At 35.8% G+C, this 20,834-nt stretch overlaps 1 protein-coding gene across 4 annotated transcripts in view; it reads right to left on the bottom strand.

Moving 5' to 3' along the window:
• Positions 1-1,684: 1,684 nt before the first annotated feature.
• PAIP1 (poly(A) binding protein interacting protein 1) overlaps positions 1,685-20,834 on the bottom strand; it is a 28,370-nt gene continuing 9,220 nt past the window's right edge. For all 4 annotated transcript variants that reach the window (XM_056514794.1, XM_056514795.1, XM_056514792.1 and 1 more), the window contains 9 exons: positions 19,613-19,801; positions 16,169-16,281; positions 12,970-13,081; positions 11,283-11,408; positions 8,334-8,440; positions 6,257-6,374; positions 5,427-5,481; positions 4,696-4,789; positions 1,685-3,082 (listed from right to left, as the gene is read on the bottom strand). In XM_056514794.1, the coding sequence (XP_056370769.1) occupies positions 2,989-3,082; positions 4,696-4,789; positions 5,427-5,481; positions 6,257-6,374; positions 8,334-8,440; positions 11,283-11,408; positions 12,970-13,081; positions 16,169-16,281; positions 19,613-19,801 (1,008 nt within the window). In that variant the 3' untranslated portion in view covers positions 1,685-2,988. The remainder of the gene's footprint in view (positions 3,083-4,695; positions 4,790-5,426; positions 5,482-6,256; positions 6,375-8,333; positions 8,441-11,282; positions 11,409-12,969; positions 13,082-16,168; positions 16,282-19,612; positions 19,802-20,834) is intronic.

The raw sequence follows: 20,834 nt of genomic DNA, 5'->3' as shown, positions 1-20,834 counted from the left end.
GTCCCAGTGAGAAATAAAGATTTCTACTACAAACCAGACCGAGTGTCATTAACATTCAGTGCCACAACAGATTATTCTATTGAAAAGAAAAATCCTAGCTATGTGCAGTTTTTGATACCTGTAATACCTGATTGGGCCAGTCTTGCTTCTCTCTAGTGGTACAATTATTCTAGAACCCAACAGTTAAAACCCAGTGACCTTATCTCTGAAAAAAAAGGCCAAAGGCCAGTAGCAAGAACATCTTAGCAGATTTCAAAGGAAAATACTGAGAACAAGCTGACTTCAGTTCTGGATATTAATGTCACTCAACAGCAAAGCACATGCAAAGCAGCAAGTCTTGCAGCCCATTCTGAAATTACTTTAAACAAAGTATGATTTTCAAATACTAAATATTTTTGCTAAATCATAATTAATTTGTCAAGAGTGGGAAATGGTGTGCATACTTTTACTCATCTGCAAGCCTGGGTCTCATGCTCAAATTCAAATGTGAAGCCTGTTTCTTTTCAGAGCCAGGGCTAAAGAGCTTCGCTTCACATCTCCCCCAAATTTTGCTTTCCATGCTTCTGTGCTTCACCATTATGCCATTAAGAAAATACATATTTTTGAAAGATTTTACATTTTCAAGGTATTATTCAGAAACCTGTAGATGAGAAACACTTTCACACAGTGCATTTGAAATTTGCAAATGCTAAAATTCAGGTGAAATAACCTTTAAACTTCTCATGATTCATGTCTGTCATATACGAACAATGGGCATCCTGACACATCTGCTGCTTGCTTTTGCTCTCTCACATTCACTACCTTGTGTTGAAGTTCTGTGAGATTCAAGACAAGTGGGAAAGACTTAAGTGTTTAACAAAAAGATTATCCTGTTTTCCTTTCACAGCAGGACAGAGTTAAAACCAATTTTCCCCTGCTGCAGTAAAGACTGAAAGCACTTACAAAGGTCATGTGTACAGACCATAAACATCCACATTAGTTTGAACATTTGAACAGAAGTCTCACTTTATGATTTTTTTAGTACTTTCAGTGGAAGAAAAAACTTGTATTGCAAACTTGACCTGAGCTGCTCTCTATACATACAATTCCTAATTCCTGAATTTTTTTTACCCAATGATTTGCCATGCTTCTTATCTACTCATAAAGTTACTGTTTCTACAGGCTGACTGTACATCTGGAGCTGACAGCTACCTTAGAGAAAAAGAAGACTCACCACAAATCATGCAAAACTAAGCATGTAAAGCACAGTCCTTTTGAGTCACTGTTACTTTACTGTTAAGCATATATGAGAGCTTGTTCCTTGGGACTTTAAGTTCTGAATAAATATAATTTTCACAAGACATCTGCTTGTAAAGCCAGCAGAACGTCTGACCTGTATTCAGATTAAAAGCTTTGTATGAAAATTATGCTCAACTTAGAGAATACATATTTGAAAGTCATCTAGTTTTCACATTTCTAGTTTCTGAATTTTAGTCTAAAGACTTTGGAATGCTAATACAGTCTTTATGAACACACTGCATTTTGATACATTTTATTTTTCCAGGAAGAATCAAAAGATAATCATCTCTGCAATTGTGTACTTTGAAGAAGAGAAAGGAGTGCTCAGTGAAGGAGAAATAGAAGATAAAAAATCATTTTTGTTTTAAAGCAAGAAGACAAGGTAGTGATATTATACCAAAGGAAATTAAGCTAGTTAAAGTTTTATTTTCCAAAACTCCAACCTAAATAAGTATGTTAAATAAACATCCAGAAAACAGTCACTGCTTACTCTACTAGCAGATGCACAACTTACTTAACCAAACAAATAACAGTGAAATATTATCAGAATTATTTACATGCATATTTACAATGCGTGTTCTTTAGAGTAGCTAAATGTTGGGAAATACTTCTGTTTGTTTTTGGTAGGGATTTCTACTCAAGTCTAACCAGCAACAGGTAACAGGAAACAGTCCAACCAACTTTGGCAAAAACAACAATGGAGTATCCTAGGAAAACTAACATGATTATATGGAGTAAAAAAAAAAAAGCAGTTGGCTTCAGAATGTTAACATTTATGAAATATATGAATTTACTCCAACTACAAAATGAAATCAAACTACATAAAATTAGAAGAGTAAAAGAAAGTTACAAAGGTTGCAAAAGGTTAGACATGTTAGATACATTACTAGAAAAAAAAAGAAAAAAAAAAGCACTGCACATACTCTTGAAAAGCATGGTTTAGAACATAACTGTATTACTATTACCTTGAAGAACACAACAAATTACAGAATAGCTTTTTCTTGTAGGTTTGAACATAAGCTTATCTGAACCAAAGATCTTGAAAGCACCTCACTTCCAAAATACTGCTTGCTTTTTCACATATCAACATGTAACATATTTATTCCAGGAAAAAAGAAAAGTCCCGGCCTCAGCCATGTGTGTTTTGAAAGAAGAACAAAAAGGAAATGAACAAAACAAAAACTCACACACAAAATTTTCACAAGCCACTTTTCATGATTGTGATATATAGAAAAAATGTTTCCTTTCTTATTTGGATCATACTCTTCTTGAGGGGGAAGTGGAGGAAGTAAATGCAAGATATATTGTAAATGGTAAACAGGATGAGTAAATCCCAATATATACTAAAGCAAACAAGCAAGCAAATTCAGATCATTATTCTTTCCCTTACTTCCTCAAGGGAAGTTTTATGGGACATATCCCCATTAAGTTTTAATTTCAATTATAACTTCTAAATAATTTTTATTGCAGCCAAAACATTGTTCAAAAAAACATTTTTTCACAAAATAAACTATGATATATACACAACATTTTAAGTTACAGGGCGTAAGTTTACAATTTTTGGCAGATTCTGTTAAACAAAATGGAAATTGTATAACTTTAGTACTCGGAGAAACTCAAGTTTCCCATTTTGGTACAAATGTTTTGTGTCCCCCTTCACTCTAAGCAAACCTAAAATAGTTAAATAAACTAACATTAATACATAACATCTCACTGTTTTCTCTTATGTTCTGATTCTAGACAGAATTTTTCATATGCTTCTTCAATTTCTGGATCCATCTCATCATCAATCTCATCAAAATACCTGCAGGGGAAAAAAAAAAAATCACCAAGGTTGTTAAGTTTACACACAGATTTTCAGAGCCAACAGATTTTTAGAATTTGTGTAGATGTCTAGAATAAAAAAAAGCTTTATAAATGACTTATTTACAACATTTTCTTAAAAGGAATGAAAAGTAAAAAATAATGAGTACTAGGAAAACAAATAAACAGAAACCTCAAAGCAGCACAAATAGGTACAAATACCTACAGTGTTTGCCACCTTTTTAGATTATCGTATGCTGCCCAGATTAAAAGACAGAAATAGTTCCCAAGCTGATAGAAAATGCAATAATGAAAACCAAGCTTCCCAAATGCATATGTACTGATCCATTTACAAAAAACCATAACTACTAACATATTTTGATTGTTCAACATCCTTGTTCAAAGACAGAATACATTAAACACAGAGACTCTGCATTCCTGTTTGTTGATATGTAAAAGGCGGCCGTAGAAAATGTGTAAGAAAAGTTTTTTTGCTTCAAAGTGTTATGCATTGAGGGAACAATCTATGTATTTCTCATTTGTTCCTTCATTCTTGTAGAAGTGTAGCCTTCATAAGAAAGAGCCCTCACACAGAACCCTCCTCCCTCATGTCAGTCATGAGAAATAGCTGACAGAGAATCAGCAGACATTTGTCTAAGCTTTTCTTAAGCCTTCAACAAATAAGGTTACAGTCACCTTGATTGAAGGTTGACTCAGTGTTCTACATGTCACTCTTAGGATTTGCTGTGTTTTTTAACTGCTGTCTGTTTCCAATTTGCGTTTTTCTTCTAAGCAGATGTTCACATGTTTTTTTTTTTCCCCCCTTCAGTATGAGCTTGTTGATTTCTGATGACATCTCTAATATATCTTCCAAAGGTCTTGACATTCCCCATAGCTAGGTACAAACTAAAAGTTTCCTAATTTACTAAAAAAATACTGACGCAGGCTTGCACTCTTATCACACTTAAAAGCAACACTGAAAATGTTCTTGAGTGTCAAATCATGGTCTGAAGGTTCTCCTTTGTGAGCATAAAGCTCAGGGCAATTTATATTAGACCATATTTCTTCCACTTATTTTATGCCAAAAAGTTAGACTATATTCTCACCTATTGCTCTCCCTTTGCCTTCAGGTTGCTTTTCTTGCTCTACAGGAATACTGAGTAGCCCTTTAATTGAAGGAATAGCACTTAGGCTGAGGGGAGAAAGTTAACACTTTCTCCCTTTGAAAGACACTGGAAATTCAGTAATCATATCTTGCTGGAATGTTCATGCACGTCAATCAAACAAATTTAGGTTGCCTCACTGCAAACACTTGAAGGCTTGGTGATTCATTTTGCTTGCAAATTTTTTTTTAAATGCAGAAGTATGTTTGTACACATGCATAAACATCTGAAATGTAATTACCATACTCAGTAGAATAAGCATGAAATAGATAGATTTCAAACTTCTGTGATTAAAATCAATTTAAACCAAAATAAATCCACTGTAGAACTAAGTAACAATTACATTATTTAGTTTCTTTCACTTTTGTCAACATTGGAACCCTAAGTCTGCACTATCACAGTAAAAATAACATATTAAAAAAAAAAAAAATCACTAAAAAAGAAAACATACAGCTCTCCAGGTCCTGACAGATCTGCTCCATTTTCTTCATAATATGGAAACAAATCCTCTCTTTCAAGCAGCTCTTGATATTTTTCTTGATAATCTGGTGAAGTAAAAATGAGAATGAGTAACAGACTAGTCCTCTAAATTAATAGAAATATATAAAGTTTGAAAATTAGCTGGTTAACAAAACTGTAAAATGCAGGACACATATTAACAGGAAAAGCTGCTTCTGCAATGTTTTCTCAGGACAAGAATGGATGTCTAGCAATGATGCCTAACTTCCCAGAGAACTGTAAAGATAGTGACAGATGTCTTTACCTCAAAGGATGTTATTCACACTGTGCTCAGATTACAGGTAAAGAAACTAAGGATTTTGATTTGATTTTGATACTAACAATGGACAAACAAAAGAAGACTTGAATATTCTGGCTTTCTGGAAAGACCAAATGCTGTGGACTATGGAACAAGTTCTTCTGACCTATATGAATTCAAATGCATATTCTCCATTTCAAGCACTCTAACACATTCAATTTATTTTATTTTATTTAAATTATTCTTTAACACAGAATAAATCATCTGCTCCACCAAACCAGGAATTCAAGTAGAATTTTGCCTTTTAAGTGGCACAGGTTTTAGAATGTTGAAGAATAACACTTTATATTCTTTAACAGGCTGTAAACTTAATTACAACTTTTTAAAGAAGATTGAGAAAACCGTAAGTTGAACTTGTGCCTTACCTGGGTCTGCTGCAGTGAAAGGAACACCATCAGAAGTGTAAAATGTTGGTTCATTCTAAAAATGAAGTCATACAGAAAGTTATATGTTTTCAGAGAGAAAGAGATTTGTAGTGTTGAGTAATGCAATTGTCTGAGTCAAACCTGTGGGGGTCCAGGGAGTCCCTCTGGACCTTCTGTGGGTGCGAGAACCCCCCTGTCAGACCCCTGAGAGACCCCTGAATAGAGCCAGGGGGGTCAGAGAGCTGGATCCAGCTCCATGGGAACATCTGCCTTCTCTCAGAGAAGAAATGCAACCTTTAAGGGAAACTAGAGTGTGAATTGGATAGTTAGCATGTAGAAAAGGTAGTTTTCAGGATTGTTTATATTATCAACCACGAGGCCAAGATGGAGGAATTGGGGTGTGGTGTCTTCTTTCTTCTTCTTCTTGTTCTTCATGTTGGTGGGGGATGCTGGGAATCACAGACTGGTTGGGGACAAAACTGGACATAGCAATAAGATATTGTAGTATTGGAAAGCTATTGTAAACATAGAATACATAGTTTAGAGTATAAAAGATAAGTCCTGCCTTTCGTGGGCAGACTTTCGTCCTGGACACGGTGGTGACCAGACTGCTGCTCGCGAGCAAGAACACTGTAGAGATAACAAACAATAAACAGACCTTGAGACTGGATGACTGACTCCTGACTTTCTTCGGCAGCTTCAAGAATACCCTGCACCCTGAACCACCCCTCTATGTCCATCTGAGTGGTCTTGGGCACAAGAGACCCTCAGATAGTGACAAAACCAAATTCACATTAAATTAAGGAACTGAAATGTCCATATATTCTTACCATAAAATAGTTTGGGTCATTTTCAGGGGTAGCTTCTGCGTGTGGAGTTGTTCCATGAACTCTACCCCAGTTACTAGATCGCAGTTCTACTAGTTTCAGAAGCATGTGTTTCACGTCTCTGAAACAGAGAAGCACAACAAAAGTTAGAATGTTTTGTGCCAAGCAATAAACTTGGCTTCTCTTATTGTGCAAATATAAGATAGTTAAATCCATCCAAAAAACAAGTTCAAGAAGGACTAAATTTGGTCCAGTGTGTAGATAATTTTGAATTCAATTTTACAATTGCAAGTGTAGTTTTTATGTGTCAATTATGAGATATTCACCCCCTCCACTTCCTCTGCTGTTAAATAAGGAACTCATATGAAAAAGGAAATTGCTGTAGTTTTTACAGAGTTTCCACAAGTTGAAGAACAAATTCCTTTTTAATAAAAGGATAATACTGGGAAAAAAAGGGAGATGATCTTAAAATTTTAAGTATCTGTTCTATGCTCCTAACTTCAGTCCTCTTCATATCATACTCAAACGTTTTAGTCAAAAGTAAGAAGTAATGCCCACAGTACATTAGATACTAACACCCATTTCCTCCCTAAAATAAGAGAAAATGCCTTCTTTTAATCTAATCTATGGAGAAGAATATAATTAAAGAATACATAAATAAATAAAATTTTCAGTTATTTTCCCAGCTGAAATTGATGCCAAATTGATTTTTGTTTTTTTTTTCATTTATATATTCTCTATATTATTTACACATACTTGTAGCTCTGTAGCCTATTAAAATGCTAGCTGCAAACATTGTATCTACTCTATTAGACAGCAAGACAAAAGAAATTCCTCAGTGGCTCCAAGCTGGTGATCCAAGGTTAGATTCTCTGGGAAGCCAAGGCTGAAACTAGCTCTCCCAGACATATTTTCATAAAGTTTAGTTCCTATCTACAGTGGGGGGAAGAATTCAGAAAGGGTTTTTCTGGGGGGGGAATCACCTCACCACTTATGTCTCTACCTGGGGGTCCCTGTCAGTTATGCTGATTTGTTAAACATACAGAAATTGTATACACATTATGCTGGGTGTTCCTCTTCAGTGCTTTTCCACCTAGTGAGTTGAGCACCTAAGGATCCTTAGAAGGATAACCCCTTTTTGTCACCTAACTGTGTCTGGCTTGTGATTTTAGGACCAGCAAAAAGGCATCAAAATTAGTTTGTTTTTCTATATCTTTGAAGGCTCAGCTTGTGCCATCTATTTTGGCTCCTGAAGCAGAAATTTCCTCATCCTCCTAGGGGGCAGCTCAATTACAATCCACAGATGTTATGAGCTGCTCTTGGCTTCCCTCCATATGGCAAGAGATCAGTGTCTGAGCCCTCTACAGGTTTTTAGTAACTTTGTAAGAAGCTGAGGATGAAGCACAGCAGAATCAGATAACCTCATGCACACAAGTAGTTTTATGACAATTTTATGATTACTCAACCACTAATATATTAGTAATACATTAGTCAACCACTCATTTTTTTTTCAGATTAAAGCTAAGACCTTGCCAAAAATGTGTGTTCTCCAGAAAAAAACAAAAACACCAAAAATCAAACCACAAAGCATATTTCATATTGCCTTTACATTTATAGTAATTTGTATGTATTTAATACTGCTACATATTTACTACTGTTTGTATGTACTTAATCCTGTTCAATTCAAAATTAAAAGTATAAACTTTGAGATATTACCCCTATTTTGTCTTTGTATATACTTGCTTTAACAGCCTAAAACACTTATTGAAGATATCAAGACCTAAAAGGTTAAAAAAACCCAAACAAACAGTGGAATTTGAATCTCTATTAAAAATTAAAATACAAAAAAAACCCACCCCAAAACAAAATCAATACAACTGCCAAAAAAAGCCACGTTACTCTTCAGCTGAAAAACACCTTTCCTTTTTTTTTTATTTGCATGGAAAATGACCTACATATCACATTAATTTTCATAAATTTAAGTTTTAAAGATAAGTTTTGGACCTGTTCAGTATAGTTGAAGATTTTTTCAAGGTGTTTTTCATATAAACAAAACACTCACATAAACTTATCTTCTCACCTGCTACAATTGGCATCCAACACAACATTTTCAATTCTCTGAATAATTTCTTCCATATCATTCTTTCCTTTTTCTTTCCAGGCATCTTCTAAAACAGAACCTGTCAACTAAAGACAAGGGATTAGTATTTTTTTTTAAAGAAAATTAAAAAACCTTAATAAAAACTCAACTTAAGAGATTCATGACACTTGGACTACCTGATGGCTGATGGTCCCAGCTGCCTGTATCTCTTTGCTAAACAGATTAATATAGCTTATAAATAGTTTATTTTAAACTACAGGTGGTATAGGAGCTATATATCCAATATTTATGTTAACCTATAAGTTCACAGCCACTTGTTTCAGTTTTGAAATATGATCTTGAAACAACTCATCAGTGACATTGGTCAGATCTTACTTAAGTACGTATTACCATTCTTTATTTCCTTTAAATTTTATTTTTGCAGCTGTTTCCACCAGTTTACATGACAACAGCAAATACTTTATTGAACTTTAGAAACAATTCAGTCAACTTGGCCAGCATCACACAAGCCAGAGAATTTCATCTGGGTATATATAAAGGAGACCAGATTTATGTGAAGAAGCCAATCTGAACTTTAATACATTAAAATCTTTGAGGCTAAAGCTGCTGCTAGGAACGCTTTAGCAGCAGTCAGTCTAGAGCAGCTATGCATGAAAGCCATTTACTACAATAACAAGTACTTCATGGCTCAATAGTTGCACAGGAGGAGTTAAATCAGAAAAAAAAATTAGTTTGCCACTAAGAGCAATCTCCTCAGCATAAGTATTACATGACCTAAAATGCTTGGAATAGCACTAGATGATACAAAGGTATAAAGTCCTAAGAGAAAAACAAGTATATCAGTCAGTGTTTGCTTGGCATTCATAGTATTCCATAGTGGTCTTACCTTAATCCTGGATAATTAGGTAATAGCATCAAGATTAATTAAAAATAAACATATTGCACAGCAAACAGAGAAAAAAAATCTGTATCTATCACTGTATTAAATGGAAAAGAGAAAATGAGACATTTATTGCTTCAGTAGTGAAACCAAGGTTTCATGAGGTAGCTTAGTGTAGCTACATATAAACTCAACATTTGTAGATAATGTAAAACATCAGAAAAAACTTGCATGAGAAAAAAAAGAGTCTCTTTGTTATGTAACAGTTTTTAGGTATAGCAGTGCATCATAAAAACAATTTAGGTTTTCTTCTTTGCTTTTTACAGGTTTTCTTCTTTACTGCACTGTAAAACCTCCTGATTTGTGTATTGCTGCTTGAAAAGGTTCTTCAGTGGGCCTTGCCTCAGGGAAGAACTGCCAACATAAGGCCTGCCCAGAGGAGTGAATGTGCTCATTGAGCACAATCTCACACTTGCTGTGTGAGAAGCAACCTCCTTAATCATCCAAACTTCAAATAAAGGTTTTAAATTACAAATATATCTTCCCTACTCTCTGTTTATGATAGCAAAAGATGTTAGAAATGAAATTCAAGATAGAACAGTCTGAGAAGCAGTGGAGTATGAGGAGGGATAAAGAATGAGGAAAAACAAACAAGCCAACCAAAAATCTTCAGAAAAATACTGTTTAGCACTTAACTTTCATACCTAATTTAAACTGTTTTCCCAACTACAAGTATAATTACACCTAGTGAAGATAAGAATTTCTCCTACATAGAGGCTAGACATTTTACATGAAAAGGTATGGGTCTGCTAGGTTGCAATACAGGATGTGGCTGAAATGTGTATTCTATCACCATCTGTTGAAGCTGGGTGGGGCAGTGACCCTTATCTCCGTGGCACATACTATCTGCTAATGGGCCATCTTTAAGACTAGATGGGGCAATCATCTTTATCTTTTCCACAACCCATCCTCCCTCCAGGAAGAAATCATCTGCTGCTGGGCCATTCAGTCCCACTGTATGACTGATAAAATTACATCATCCCATTGGGAAATGCTCCAGCCAGGGGGAGGAGCCAAGCCTTTCCTACCTAGATAAAAACTGAGATTTTTGGACAGCAAGATGCCTTCTTTCCACTGGATTCCAGAGGAAAGCTGGACCTTTCCACATCATCCCTGGACCTTCAGAGGAAAACTGCACCTTCTACAGGAGCACAGCTTCAGCTGAACCACATCTGCCACTGCAGGGGGACTGCGACCACCATTTAATGGGACTGCTACCAACACCCTGACTGACTGATGGAGTATCAGGTTGGATTCCGACTCTGTCAGTGTTTGGGATTGTTCTTTGTAATACTGTATTTCTGTTTTAATTTTCCTAGTAAAGAACTGTTATTCCTAATTCCCGTATCTTTGCCTGAGAGCCCCTTAATTTCAAAATTACAGTAATTTGGAGGGAGGAGGTCTACATTCTGTTCTTTCAAAGAGAAGCTCCTGCCTTTATTAGCAGACACCTGTCCTTCAAACCAGCACAATGAGCAAAGAGGTTTATGTTCAACATGAAAGAGAAATCTATATATTTCTACAATAGTAATGACACAGACAACACAGAACAAAGTAACATTGAGAATATTAAGTAACATTAAGAGCCTTTTGCCATAAGAAGTGGTGGACCTCAATGGCCAAGTATCCTTCAGAACACAGAATATACCTAAGATCTCATAATTCATTTGGATTGGTTACAGTTTTGTCCCACACCAGAAGTAGAAAAACGAGATCTAAAGTAAGCATTTACTCCTTTGCACCTTAACTTCAGTTCTAGTGCTCATTTGTACACAAATGGCCTGGAATTTTTTTTAGAGCATCTTCTTACTTTTTACTGGCTCAATTTCCTAATAGTACTAAGGAAAACAAAAAGAGTAGTTTGCTCTGCTAATGCATAAACCCCTATAAATACTTCCTCATTTGCAATTTGCCCTACTATTCCCTATATTAAAGCTAAGCAGTTAAAAAAAACTGATTTTTTTTTAATTTTAAAACTACTGTCTCACCTTCAGCAGTTTCACTGCACATATCAAATTACTGTCCACAGGATTAGAGAAGAGTGCATTCAGTAATTCCCGAAGGCCTTCTTGAAGAATTTCTGCCCGTGTAACCTGTCCCTTTGTTCCTTTAATCTGCAAAACACATACAAACCCCCCAACATTTAAAAGACTTAAGCTTTAGAAATTAATTTAGGTACATTTTTTCCTTGAGTGCTGTAGGATTTGGTTTGTGATAACATAGTTGATCCCTATATGCCAAATACCGTAACCATTTTAAAACACAGACTTTCATGGAATCATAGAATGGTCTGGGTAGGAAGGGATCTTAAACATCATCTAGGTCATCATCTACCTCAATCTGCTGACCATACATCTTCTGCATGTTTATGTTGTGGTCCTTATCCACCAACACCCAAAATCCTTTTCAGCAGAGCTGCTCCTGACTGATCCTCCACCAGCCTCTGTATGTGCCTGGCCCAGATGAGTACTTGCACTTGACCTTGCTTGCATGGTCCCACCTCCCAAGCCTGTCTTGGGTCCCTGTGCACGGCATCCCTTCCCTCCAGCACACTGACTGCACCACACAGCTCAGTGTCAGCAGAAAACTTACTCTGAATAATGTCCTTACAATTCTGGCATGACAATGCATGTCTAGAGTTTTGTTTCTCTGATAACACATTGCTGAGAAAAGCTAACAAGAGCCTGACTAATGGTCCAAAAAATCCTAGATTCCCAGAACCTCATACTCTTTTCCACACTGCATTACATATTATCTACAACAGTGGTAGCTTACTTCTAGAGGACAGTCCTTATATAATTAAAAAATTACAGAAAATGGTTTAAAACCAAATGGCATACTCCAAGGAATATGGTATGCTCCATAAATACATAGCTTCCCCTGTTCCAAAGTCATTGAAGATCTTCCTTTTTCCATCTAGCAAGTGAAAAGTAGATTTCAAGGACCACTTATGGTCCAGAAATGGAAGAGTCAGAGAAGGATTCTCCTCATGCAGCAGAATATTTTTATAGTGTTTCTTTAAATCAAACTACTGAAATAATCAAGTAAAATATTTTTAACTACACTACAGCAGGAAGTGAACTTGGTGAATGCAGAGGCATAAAAATAAAAACAACAATACACATTTTTGTACATATCACAGATACAGAAAACAAATCTAAATCAAGATTGCATACTTCATGCATGAGCAAATGACTCAACCATGAGAAGAAGTATCTTTAAAAGTCTTTAATTCCTCATTGTAAGGATTTTTACAGCTGCCTCAAGCATTTGTTAACACCTCTTATTAGTACCACAATATTGAATTACATATGTTATTGATCCTGATCTGGTTCTGCTAGGCATTTAATAACATTTAATATGTTGGTTAATTCTAGTCATCAGGAGGTTTCAGCAGTAAAATAAAATACCAAAAGCTGAATTTCAAAGATGTTTGTGGTTGATTCTTCCCACAAATTCTTACACTTCAATTTTATACATTTCTCTTCAAATGATCTTGTCCTTTTTTGTTTTTATGTTTTTTGGACATACGCATTATAATGAAACTGTTCAAAAGCTCTTTTACTTTACTACCCTCTGCCTTTAGAAAAACATCTCAAATTATACTCCATTTCAGTGTTTACCTACACGTAACAAAAATCTTATGGAAAGCCATGTGATACCCAACTTTCTTACCTCTAGGTTAAGATAAAGTTCAGCTAAGAATAGTACAAAGGCATGAAATTGTTTTCTAGTAGTCTCATCCCCTTTGGTAGCTTCATCTCTGTTTTCATACTCTGTCCGACACCTGTAAAAATTAAGACACAATTACACCACCTGTAGCCATTCCATATGTAACATGCTACTCATTTAGAACACTGAGAACTTACAAACTGAATGAAAACTGTTACATGCTGAATGCTGGGATGCATGATCTATGAAGGGAATGAGAGGCCTTCACAAAGGAACAGTAGATTTGCATCCTTTTAGAGGAATACATATGATAACATGATTATGTCTTTAAGCACTGAGATATCTGATGCAGCAACATGAAATAGAACGACTTAGAACATGTAGAAATTAATACAGTTAACACAATTTATACAATTGAATATGGGTCCAGAATGTGCAACAGTAACACAGGTAGCCAATGCCCAAAGAAATGAAGTAGAATGTTCCCCTCTTCAGGGTGCTTGCCACAATGTCTTAGATGCCTTTACACTTACTTGATAAATTCTTTATCTTGCCATGTTAAGTGACAGTGATACATAATTCATGTATGAGCAGTATTATGTGACACTAGAGGGAAGGGATGGCACACAAGAGGGACCCTGACAGGCTTGAGAGGTGACCTTGTGCAACTCATGAAGTTCAACAAGGCCTAGTGTAAGGTTCTGCATACGGGTCAGGGCAATCCCAAGCTTTAAGAACAGCTTAGGCAGGAAAGTGTTTGAAAATAGTCCTGCCAAGGACTTGGGCTGTTAGGCGATGAGGAGATCAATGTGAGTGCATGCTTGAAGCCCAGAAAGCCAGTTGTACCCTGCAACCAGAGCCCTGTGGGCAGCAGGGCAGGGAGGGGATTCTGCCCCTCTGCTCTGTGAGACCCACCTGGAGCACTGCAGCCAGAGCTGGGGAACTCTGAACAGGGAGAACACAGACTGTGAGACTAGAGGAGAGCACTAAACTGACCACAGGGCCTGAACATCTCTCCTATGAGCACAGGCTGAGAGAGCTGGGACTGCTCAGCTGGGAGAAGGCTTCAGTGACACCTTGTAGCACCTTCCAGTACCTACAAGGGGTCCCCAAGAGGGTGGGAGAAAGACATTTCACATGGGCAGGTAGTGACAGGACAAAGGGGAATAGCTTCATGCTAACAGAGGACAGGTTTAAACTAGATATTAGGATGAAATTTTTAACTGTGAGTGTGGTGAGACACTGAGACAGATTGCCCTTAGAAGCTGTGGATGCCCCATTGCTGTGTTTAAAGCCAGGCTGTATGGGGCTCTGAGCCACCTGGTCCAGCAGAAGGCTCCTTGCCCAGGGCAGAGGGGTTTGGAACTAGATGATTCTTAAGGTCCCTTCCAATCCAAATAATTCTATGAGTCTGTCATTTAAATATAAATACAAAAAAAAAAAGCATTAACATACTATGGCAGTGAAGTAATTTTTCTAGTATTTAGCAACTGTGCCAAAAATACACAGTTTTACATTACAGTACAAAAACAAAATTTAAAAATATTTGAGTGAAAAGGAAACCCAGACAAATTTTAATGTATCCTGAATGATTGTGTAATGGATTGAAAAATAGTGGAGAAACTTAAAAATCTTAAGAGATGTAATACAAAATTTCAGGTATAAACTTTGTTGAGAAACAGAAGATGACCTCTCTGTGGTCACATTATTAGGTTGTTTGTCTGCACATACCCTCCATGCTCTCAGTTTCATCCATATTAGCAAGCAAAACATAAGCAACCTTAAGTTAATGGCTTCAGGGTGTTAACATTAATGTTATCTACTGGATTTGCTTCAAAACCAAGAACCAAAAAACGCAACATTAACAGGGATTTCCTTTCATGTTCAGGTAGTGCACAGCTAAAAAAATGCAATAAAAGAAAAAAACCAAACCGAACAAACAAAAAAATGACAATAACAAAACGGAGAGAAAAATTAGTATTTTCAGCTTCTGTATGCCCTGGTTTTAGCTGTTGCTTCTTCAGTGTTTGCACTACATTCGGGACTTGTGCTTCTCACCCCAGCAGCGAAGAGGCTGGGATGAAGATGAGGGGAGACACAATTGACCCCAGGTATTCCATCCCTCGTGGCCTCTTACTCAGCATGTAAACCAGGGAGAAAACTGCCTGGAGGCCACTGCTCAGGAACTGTCTGGGCATCGTGGGTGGTGAGCGATTGCATGGTGTGTCTCTTGCTTTGTATATGCTAATTCTTTTATCACTTATATTCCCATCCTTTTCTGTCCTAATAAAATATCTTTATCTAAAGCCATGAATTTTATTTTTTCTGCCCTCAGTTCTCTTGCCTATCTCATTGGGAGGGTGTAGGAAGTGAGTGAGGGGCTGCAAGCTGTTCAGCTACCTGCCAAGCTAAACCACAACATTCCACTCATGATAAAAGACCATTGGAATGCACTACAGAAAAAGTTTACCACACTTCTGCTGGACTAGAGTAAAAACTTTTCAAATAAGAGGCAAACCAGATGCTTAGAAAGCCAAATGTTTTTTAAACAAATTAAAAAAAAAAAAAAGGCAAATTTCTAAGGAATTCTGAAGTGTCCAAGTACAGTACTCCTACAAATTTCACACAGTAATATTTGAAAGGATATATAACAATTTAAAAACGTTGGATTTTTGCCAACAACAAAGTCTAATCATTATTAAGCCAAGAAATCTGCAGTAACTGAAAGAAGAAATGTATCCTTCTGTATTTTATACATCTATTACATAAATACAAAGTCAGTTATCCAATCAGTGAATAAACCTTACACAGGAATTCCAGGCAATAAACAAAAGCATTAAAGAAAAAAACACAATGAAGCAAGTGCAGACAAGAGTCAAAGGACATGGACAGTACCTATATGTGCATTTAGTATACTTTTAAAGTAGATTAACTTTCCAATTTGCACTATTTTGGGAATCAGTCTAATACACTCAATTCAAAAGATCCCACAGAACTTCAAATGGAGTCCTATTTTTATATTTAACAATAATATCTTAAAATGCATGTGTTCAATACACAGCATATACCTGTGTTTTGATACTCTTCAATCTCTATTACCATTTTAAACAAGTACCTCTTTGTATGCAACAGGAAGAATTAACACACAAGCCAGAAATATGTAACTGAAAAGAATAACAGGCTTAAAGTGACTGATACTGACCTTTGAAGCAGAAGCTGTCGGAAGTTCCCACTTTGTGGACTAATGGTTAGATGGTGAGATAGATAGTTACACAACCGTGCTCCCATGTATGAAAAATTTGGGACAGATGTGGCCTTCCAAAATAAAAATGGAAAAATAAATTCTTTTTAAAACTAATGATTAGGCTATCAGGAAAAAATTTTTAAAAGCTTTTTTGCAATCCATGCTTAATGTTGATCAGACAACTCATGAGCAGAAAATTGCCATGTTCACTTTTGTCCTGTTTCAACATTTTGCCATATGTATTTCAGCAGAACTTAAAAGTTCATTATATTTTGATTCTGTGGCTTGAAGAAAACAACCACCATTATGCCATGTGTCTTTATGTAACTCTACTTTTACACTGTGATCTACAACTAAAGAGTGTCCCAGAGTCACTTACAGGCTGCTTATACAAAAAAATTCAATGGTGGACATTAAGATGCTTTTTCAAGAACACATACTCTCTCAATGAACAATGAGTACATTCTAACACCATAAAAAGTTGTCTTCTTTCAGTCTATAAGTTATTTATTCCATAATATCTTTTGCCAAGGTTAATACCCAAGGAAAGTGTAAGAACATGGCAAGTAAAGAGAAATACTTTCTCCATACGTGCTCCAGCAATCTGCAGAAACTACAATTAACAGCACTTGATGGATCCTTTATTTTAAAGACAAGTCCTGTTACTACTGAACATCTACACCTTTGTCATCTAAAAAACAGGTGGTAGGAATGATATTGTATAAAAAACTTTTGTTTTAATCTGATAAAAATTCAAAATTTAAAGAAGTGGCAATTTTAATGTTCACCCATTTTCAAGTCTCCTCTAACAACACCTGTATTTCAGATTATTTCTCAGATGCAGTTTCAGTGAAAAGAGGTTCTGCTGCAAATAACTTCACCAGCTGTGCCAAAAAGAAAATGAGGATAAGAACTCAGTAAACTTCCCTTTTGGCTTTATCATTTTTGAATATTTTTTTTTACATCATGATCATCTATCAGGGCTATAGATATGTCTGCATGTTTGAACAGTTCCAACATGTTTAAAACAAAACAAAAATTACAAAATTACAAATTACAAAAAGTAATTCTACTATGCTCATAGAGTTGCTGGGAACAAAATTGTCTTTGGAAGATACAACAAGTTTAAGTAATTAAGATAGAAAAATGGAATTCACTTTCCAGTAAGAGGCATGTGAACTACCTAAAAAGACTGGTGCTTTGGTTCAATCAGCTGCTCTGACTAGAAGAGGTACTCCTTTTTTATAAGGTGGTCCCTTTTAATACCTTTTCCTCGCAGAAAAAACCCCAACCCAACAAACCCACAGCAAACACAAACTTTAACACTCAAACACCTACACAAATTCTTCAAACCTCATCTGTATTTTTAAAACATTATCCTTCTTATTGGTTGGTCTGTACATTGAAATAACTAAATTTTAGGTATTATGATCTGCTTAGCACACTGAGACAAAAAAACAAAACAAAACAAAACAAAAACAAAACAAAACAAAACAAAACAAAAAACAAAAAAAAAAACAAAAACCAAAAAAACCCATCCAATATCTTCCTAATAACCAATCACTACATTGCAAAATCACATGCTTGGAACAATTATGGCTGGTATCATCACTTTATCTCCAATTCAAAAAAGTCACAATCTAAGCATGAAAGCCAATCTACCAACACATATCTTGAGAAATTCCAGTTCCTCTAACAGGAACAATCCACTGCATTAACTAGACAACACTCAAGGTTCTTAAACTATGAAGTCAGTGTCCAGCTTTTGGAAGACAGAAAGAACCCTTATCAGACATAAATAAGAACTTAAGCACGTAATTAATATTTATAGACAGGCTAAGATACCTTATGCAGAGGTGAAGGGAAGACCCTGCAAGACTTGGGTTTTTGTGATTTCACTATATTTCCTTTACCAACCTAGCATCTGTAAATCTGCTTAGTTGGGTCAAATTTATATCACTGAAGCAGATGCTTATAAAGTTCAGCAATTTTAATTGTTTTGTGAAAAGCCAGGAGACAAATAATTGAGCTTTGCTCAAGAGAGAAGAATAATAAGTGTTGTTGGCTTTGCTTAAACACCATGCTAGCCTGACATATATCTAAAATTAGATGGTTTGGGATAGTAGTGTAGCTTTTTGGCATTAAGCTTTATTTTTCATCTAATTTCAGACTAACATTGAGCTTCTCAGCTGAGGAGGTCACAGTAAACACTAATGCTGAACTTATTTTTAAAGGGGGGTAGGGAGGAAGAGGCAACTTTGAAAAGACTTCTATTAAATGAGAATCAAAGTATTTAAAATACAGGAAGTTAAAAATAGAGTAAAATCCTCTTTTCTCCCTTCCAATAAAGTTATGTGGAATATTTTAATCTCTTTGTAAACTATCCTCGATGTGTTCAAATAAAGAATGGGAAAATGATGCTGCCAAATGCAGCACAGGTGATCATCATGTCTAACTAAACTGGTCTCAATTAAATTTGCATTAATTCTGTATAATAATGAGAAACCTGAGACTCTACAGTACTGTACAATGACCAGTCCTTCCACTTCTACATATACTGGATTAAAATATTCTGCAATTATTTGCACTTGAGTAAAAGTCTGCATTCAAGGTACAACTTGAAAGCAACAACCTGTGAAATAGTGAGACACCCAACATAATAAAGAGCAAGCCAGAAGCATGGCTTCATTCTTTGCAGCGAGCCCAAAAGACAGTAACAGCAGCTCATTTGCTAAGCAACACATATTAAGCTGTTCTTTCCAATGGCTCCCCCAATTAGTGCAGAGTTCAGCTCAAGGTCTCTGTCCTCATTACCATGGCCATCAATGGTACTTGGACCTAGTTACCCCTAGAGGAGCTTTCCTTTCCTCCAATTATGCTGTTCTGAAATAGGTATATTTCAAATGAAGAAAAAAAAAACCTGGCAATAAAGAAGCATTTCCCAAAAGGTGGTGTGTATAGTAGGTATGAATTTAACTTTTTTAAACACCTAGGAATTAAAATTATCTTAAGACTACAAAGAATTTTTTTTTTGTACAAGAGAATAAAAGTGTTCAACATTGTATAAGTTTCTTCAGTCTTTATGATATAAATACAGAAAATAAAATATAACTTTCTTTAATCAAGTACCCTAATTTCAGTAGTATGTTTCCCAGGAGATACAAAAACACAACAAAGGAAACAGAACAAACTGGAAAAACGTATAAAATTCAGGCATCCCAAATCTGAGCTACCATTTCAATTTATACTGAGCAAAATCCTTCCCTATATATTTTGGTCTAAAAGGAAATCAAATCATTAAAATACTACATCGATGCAATTATGTAACAAATACTGGAATGCCTATCTTGGACACTGGGTAAGAGAGGCATAATGTCCATCTTGTAAGACAGAATACATTACCTGCTGATAGATGAGCTCAACAAGTTCTTGCAAAGCTTCATCTGCAATAACCCAGCCATTCAGTGTTTCAGCAAACTGCTCTATTTCTGTTTCAAAACAGCCTGGTTGCTCCGTGAGGTGATTTAGGAAGTCTTGTACATATTCTGCCAAAGTCAGATAGCCATCGCATCTATCTTCAAAGGAAGAATCCTACAGAAGTGAAAGAATATACCAACTACTTAAGAACAACCTTGAATAATTGTTACACCTTCTGTGTCCAGAAATAACCGCACAGCCCTTAGTTCTGAGTCTCTGAATACTTGATAGAGATCTTTATTACACAGTTTACTTCAACATTTTTACAGAGCATAGCCTTAACACCTCCTGGAGTGTAGACCTCAGAAACCTCCTGTAGAAACTTCCTTAAGAACCAGGCAAAGTATTTTTACAGACATTAACCATATGTAACCCATTTACAGGTCTCCCAATAAAATACATAAAACGACAGATTAAAAATAAATAAATTTCCCATGTTGGTTGCCAGATTAACTAAAAAACAAATTAAGCTTATCTGTTAAGGGTAGAACTACCAAACTGAGGCTCAACATCCGTTCCTGATGTGGACACTAACTGTACTGTGGATCTATGAACCATAGAAGGAAAAATAATGGAAAACTTGAAACTAAGTATTTTGTGCTTAGACAGTGTGTATAGTGCTCCAAAAATATGAAGAAGGGAGAGTAATTAGAGAAATGTAATAAATACATAGTACTGTTCCCATGTAAGAAGTAGTCAGAAAAAATGATATTTTAAAGTCAGTGTATTTGCATCTCTTGGCAAAAGATGAAAGATTACAAGGCATGAAATGAAATTATTCAAATGGAATTGCATTAATTTAAAGCCATTGAGGTTTAAAACCAGACAAGACAGTAAACACACTTGCTCTCTAAAGAGAGGAGGGCCTACTCAGTATCACTTAATTGTTATTTATACTCCCACCAATGGAACATAAGAACACTGATTTTGTCCATTCAGAAATGAATCTATGTGACTGTATCTAAAGTCAATACTGTTTCAGATTATTATAATGCTGGTATATGAAGGGAATAGCAAAGAAAGCAGCATACTTTGTGATGCCACTAGTAGTAACACAATACAAAGAAATCACTTTTATCACACTACACAAAAGATTGTGTAAAGCACTTCATAGATTTCAGAAATGCAAGAAGGAGTCTGAAGAGGC

The sequence above is a fragment of the Oenanthe melanoleuca genome, chromosome Z (assembly GCF_029582105.1).
Source record: "Oenanthe melanoleuca isolate GR-GAL-2019-014 chromosome Z, OMel1.0, whole genome shotgun sequence".
NCBI classification, from domain to species: Eukaryota; Metazoa; Chordata; class Aves; order Passeriformes; family Muscicapidae; genus Oenanthe; species Oenanthe melanoleuca.
Note: the sequence above shows the minus strand (reverse complement) of the source record. Positions and strands in the feature narration are given on the sequence as shown.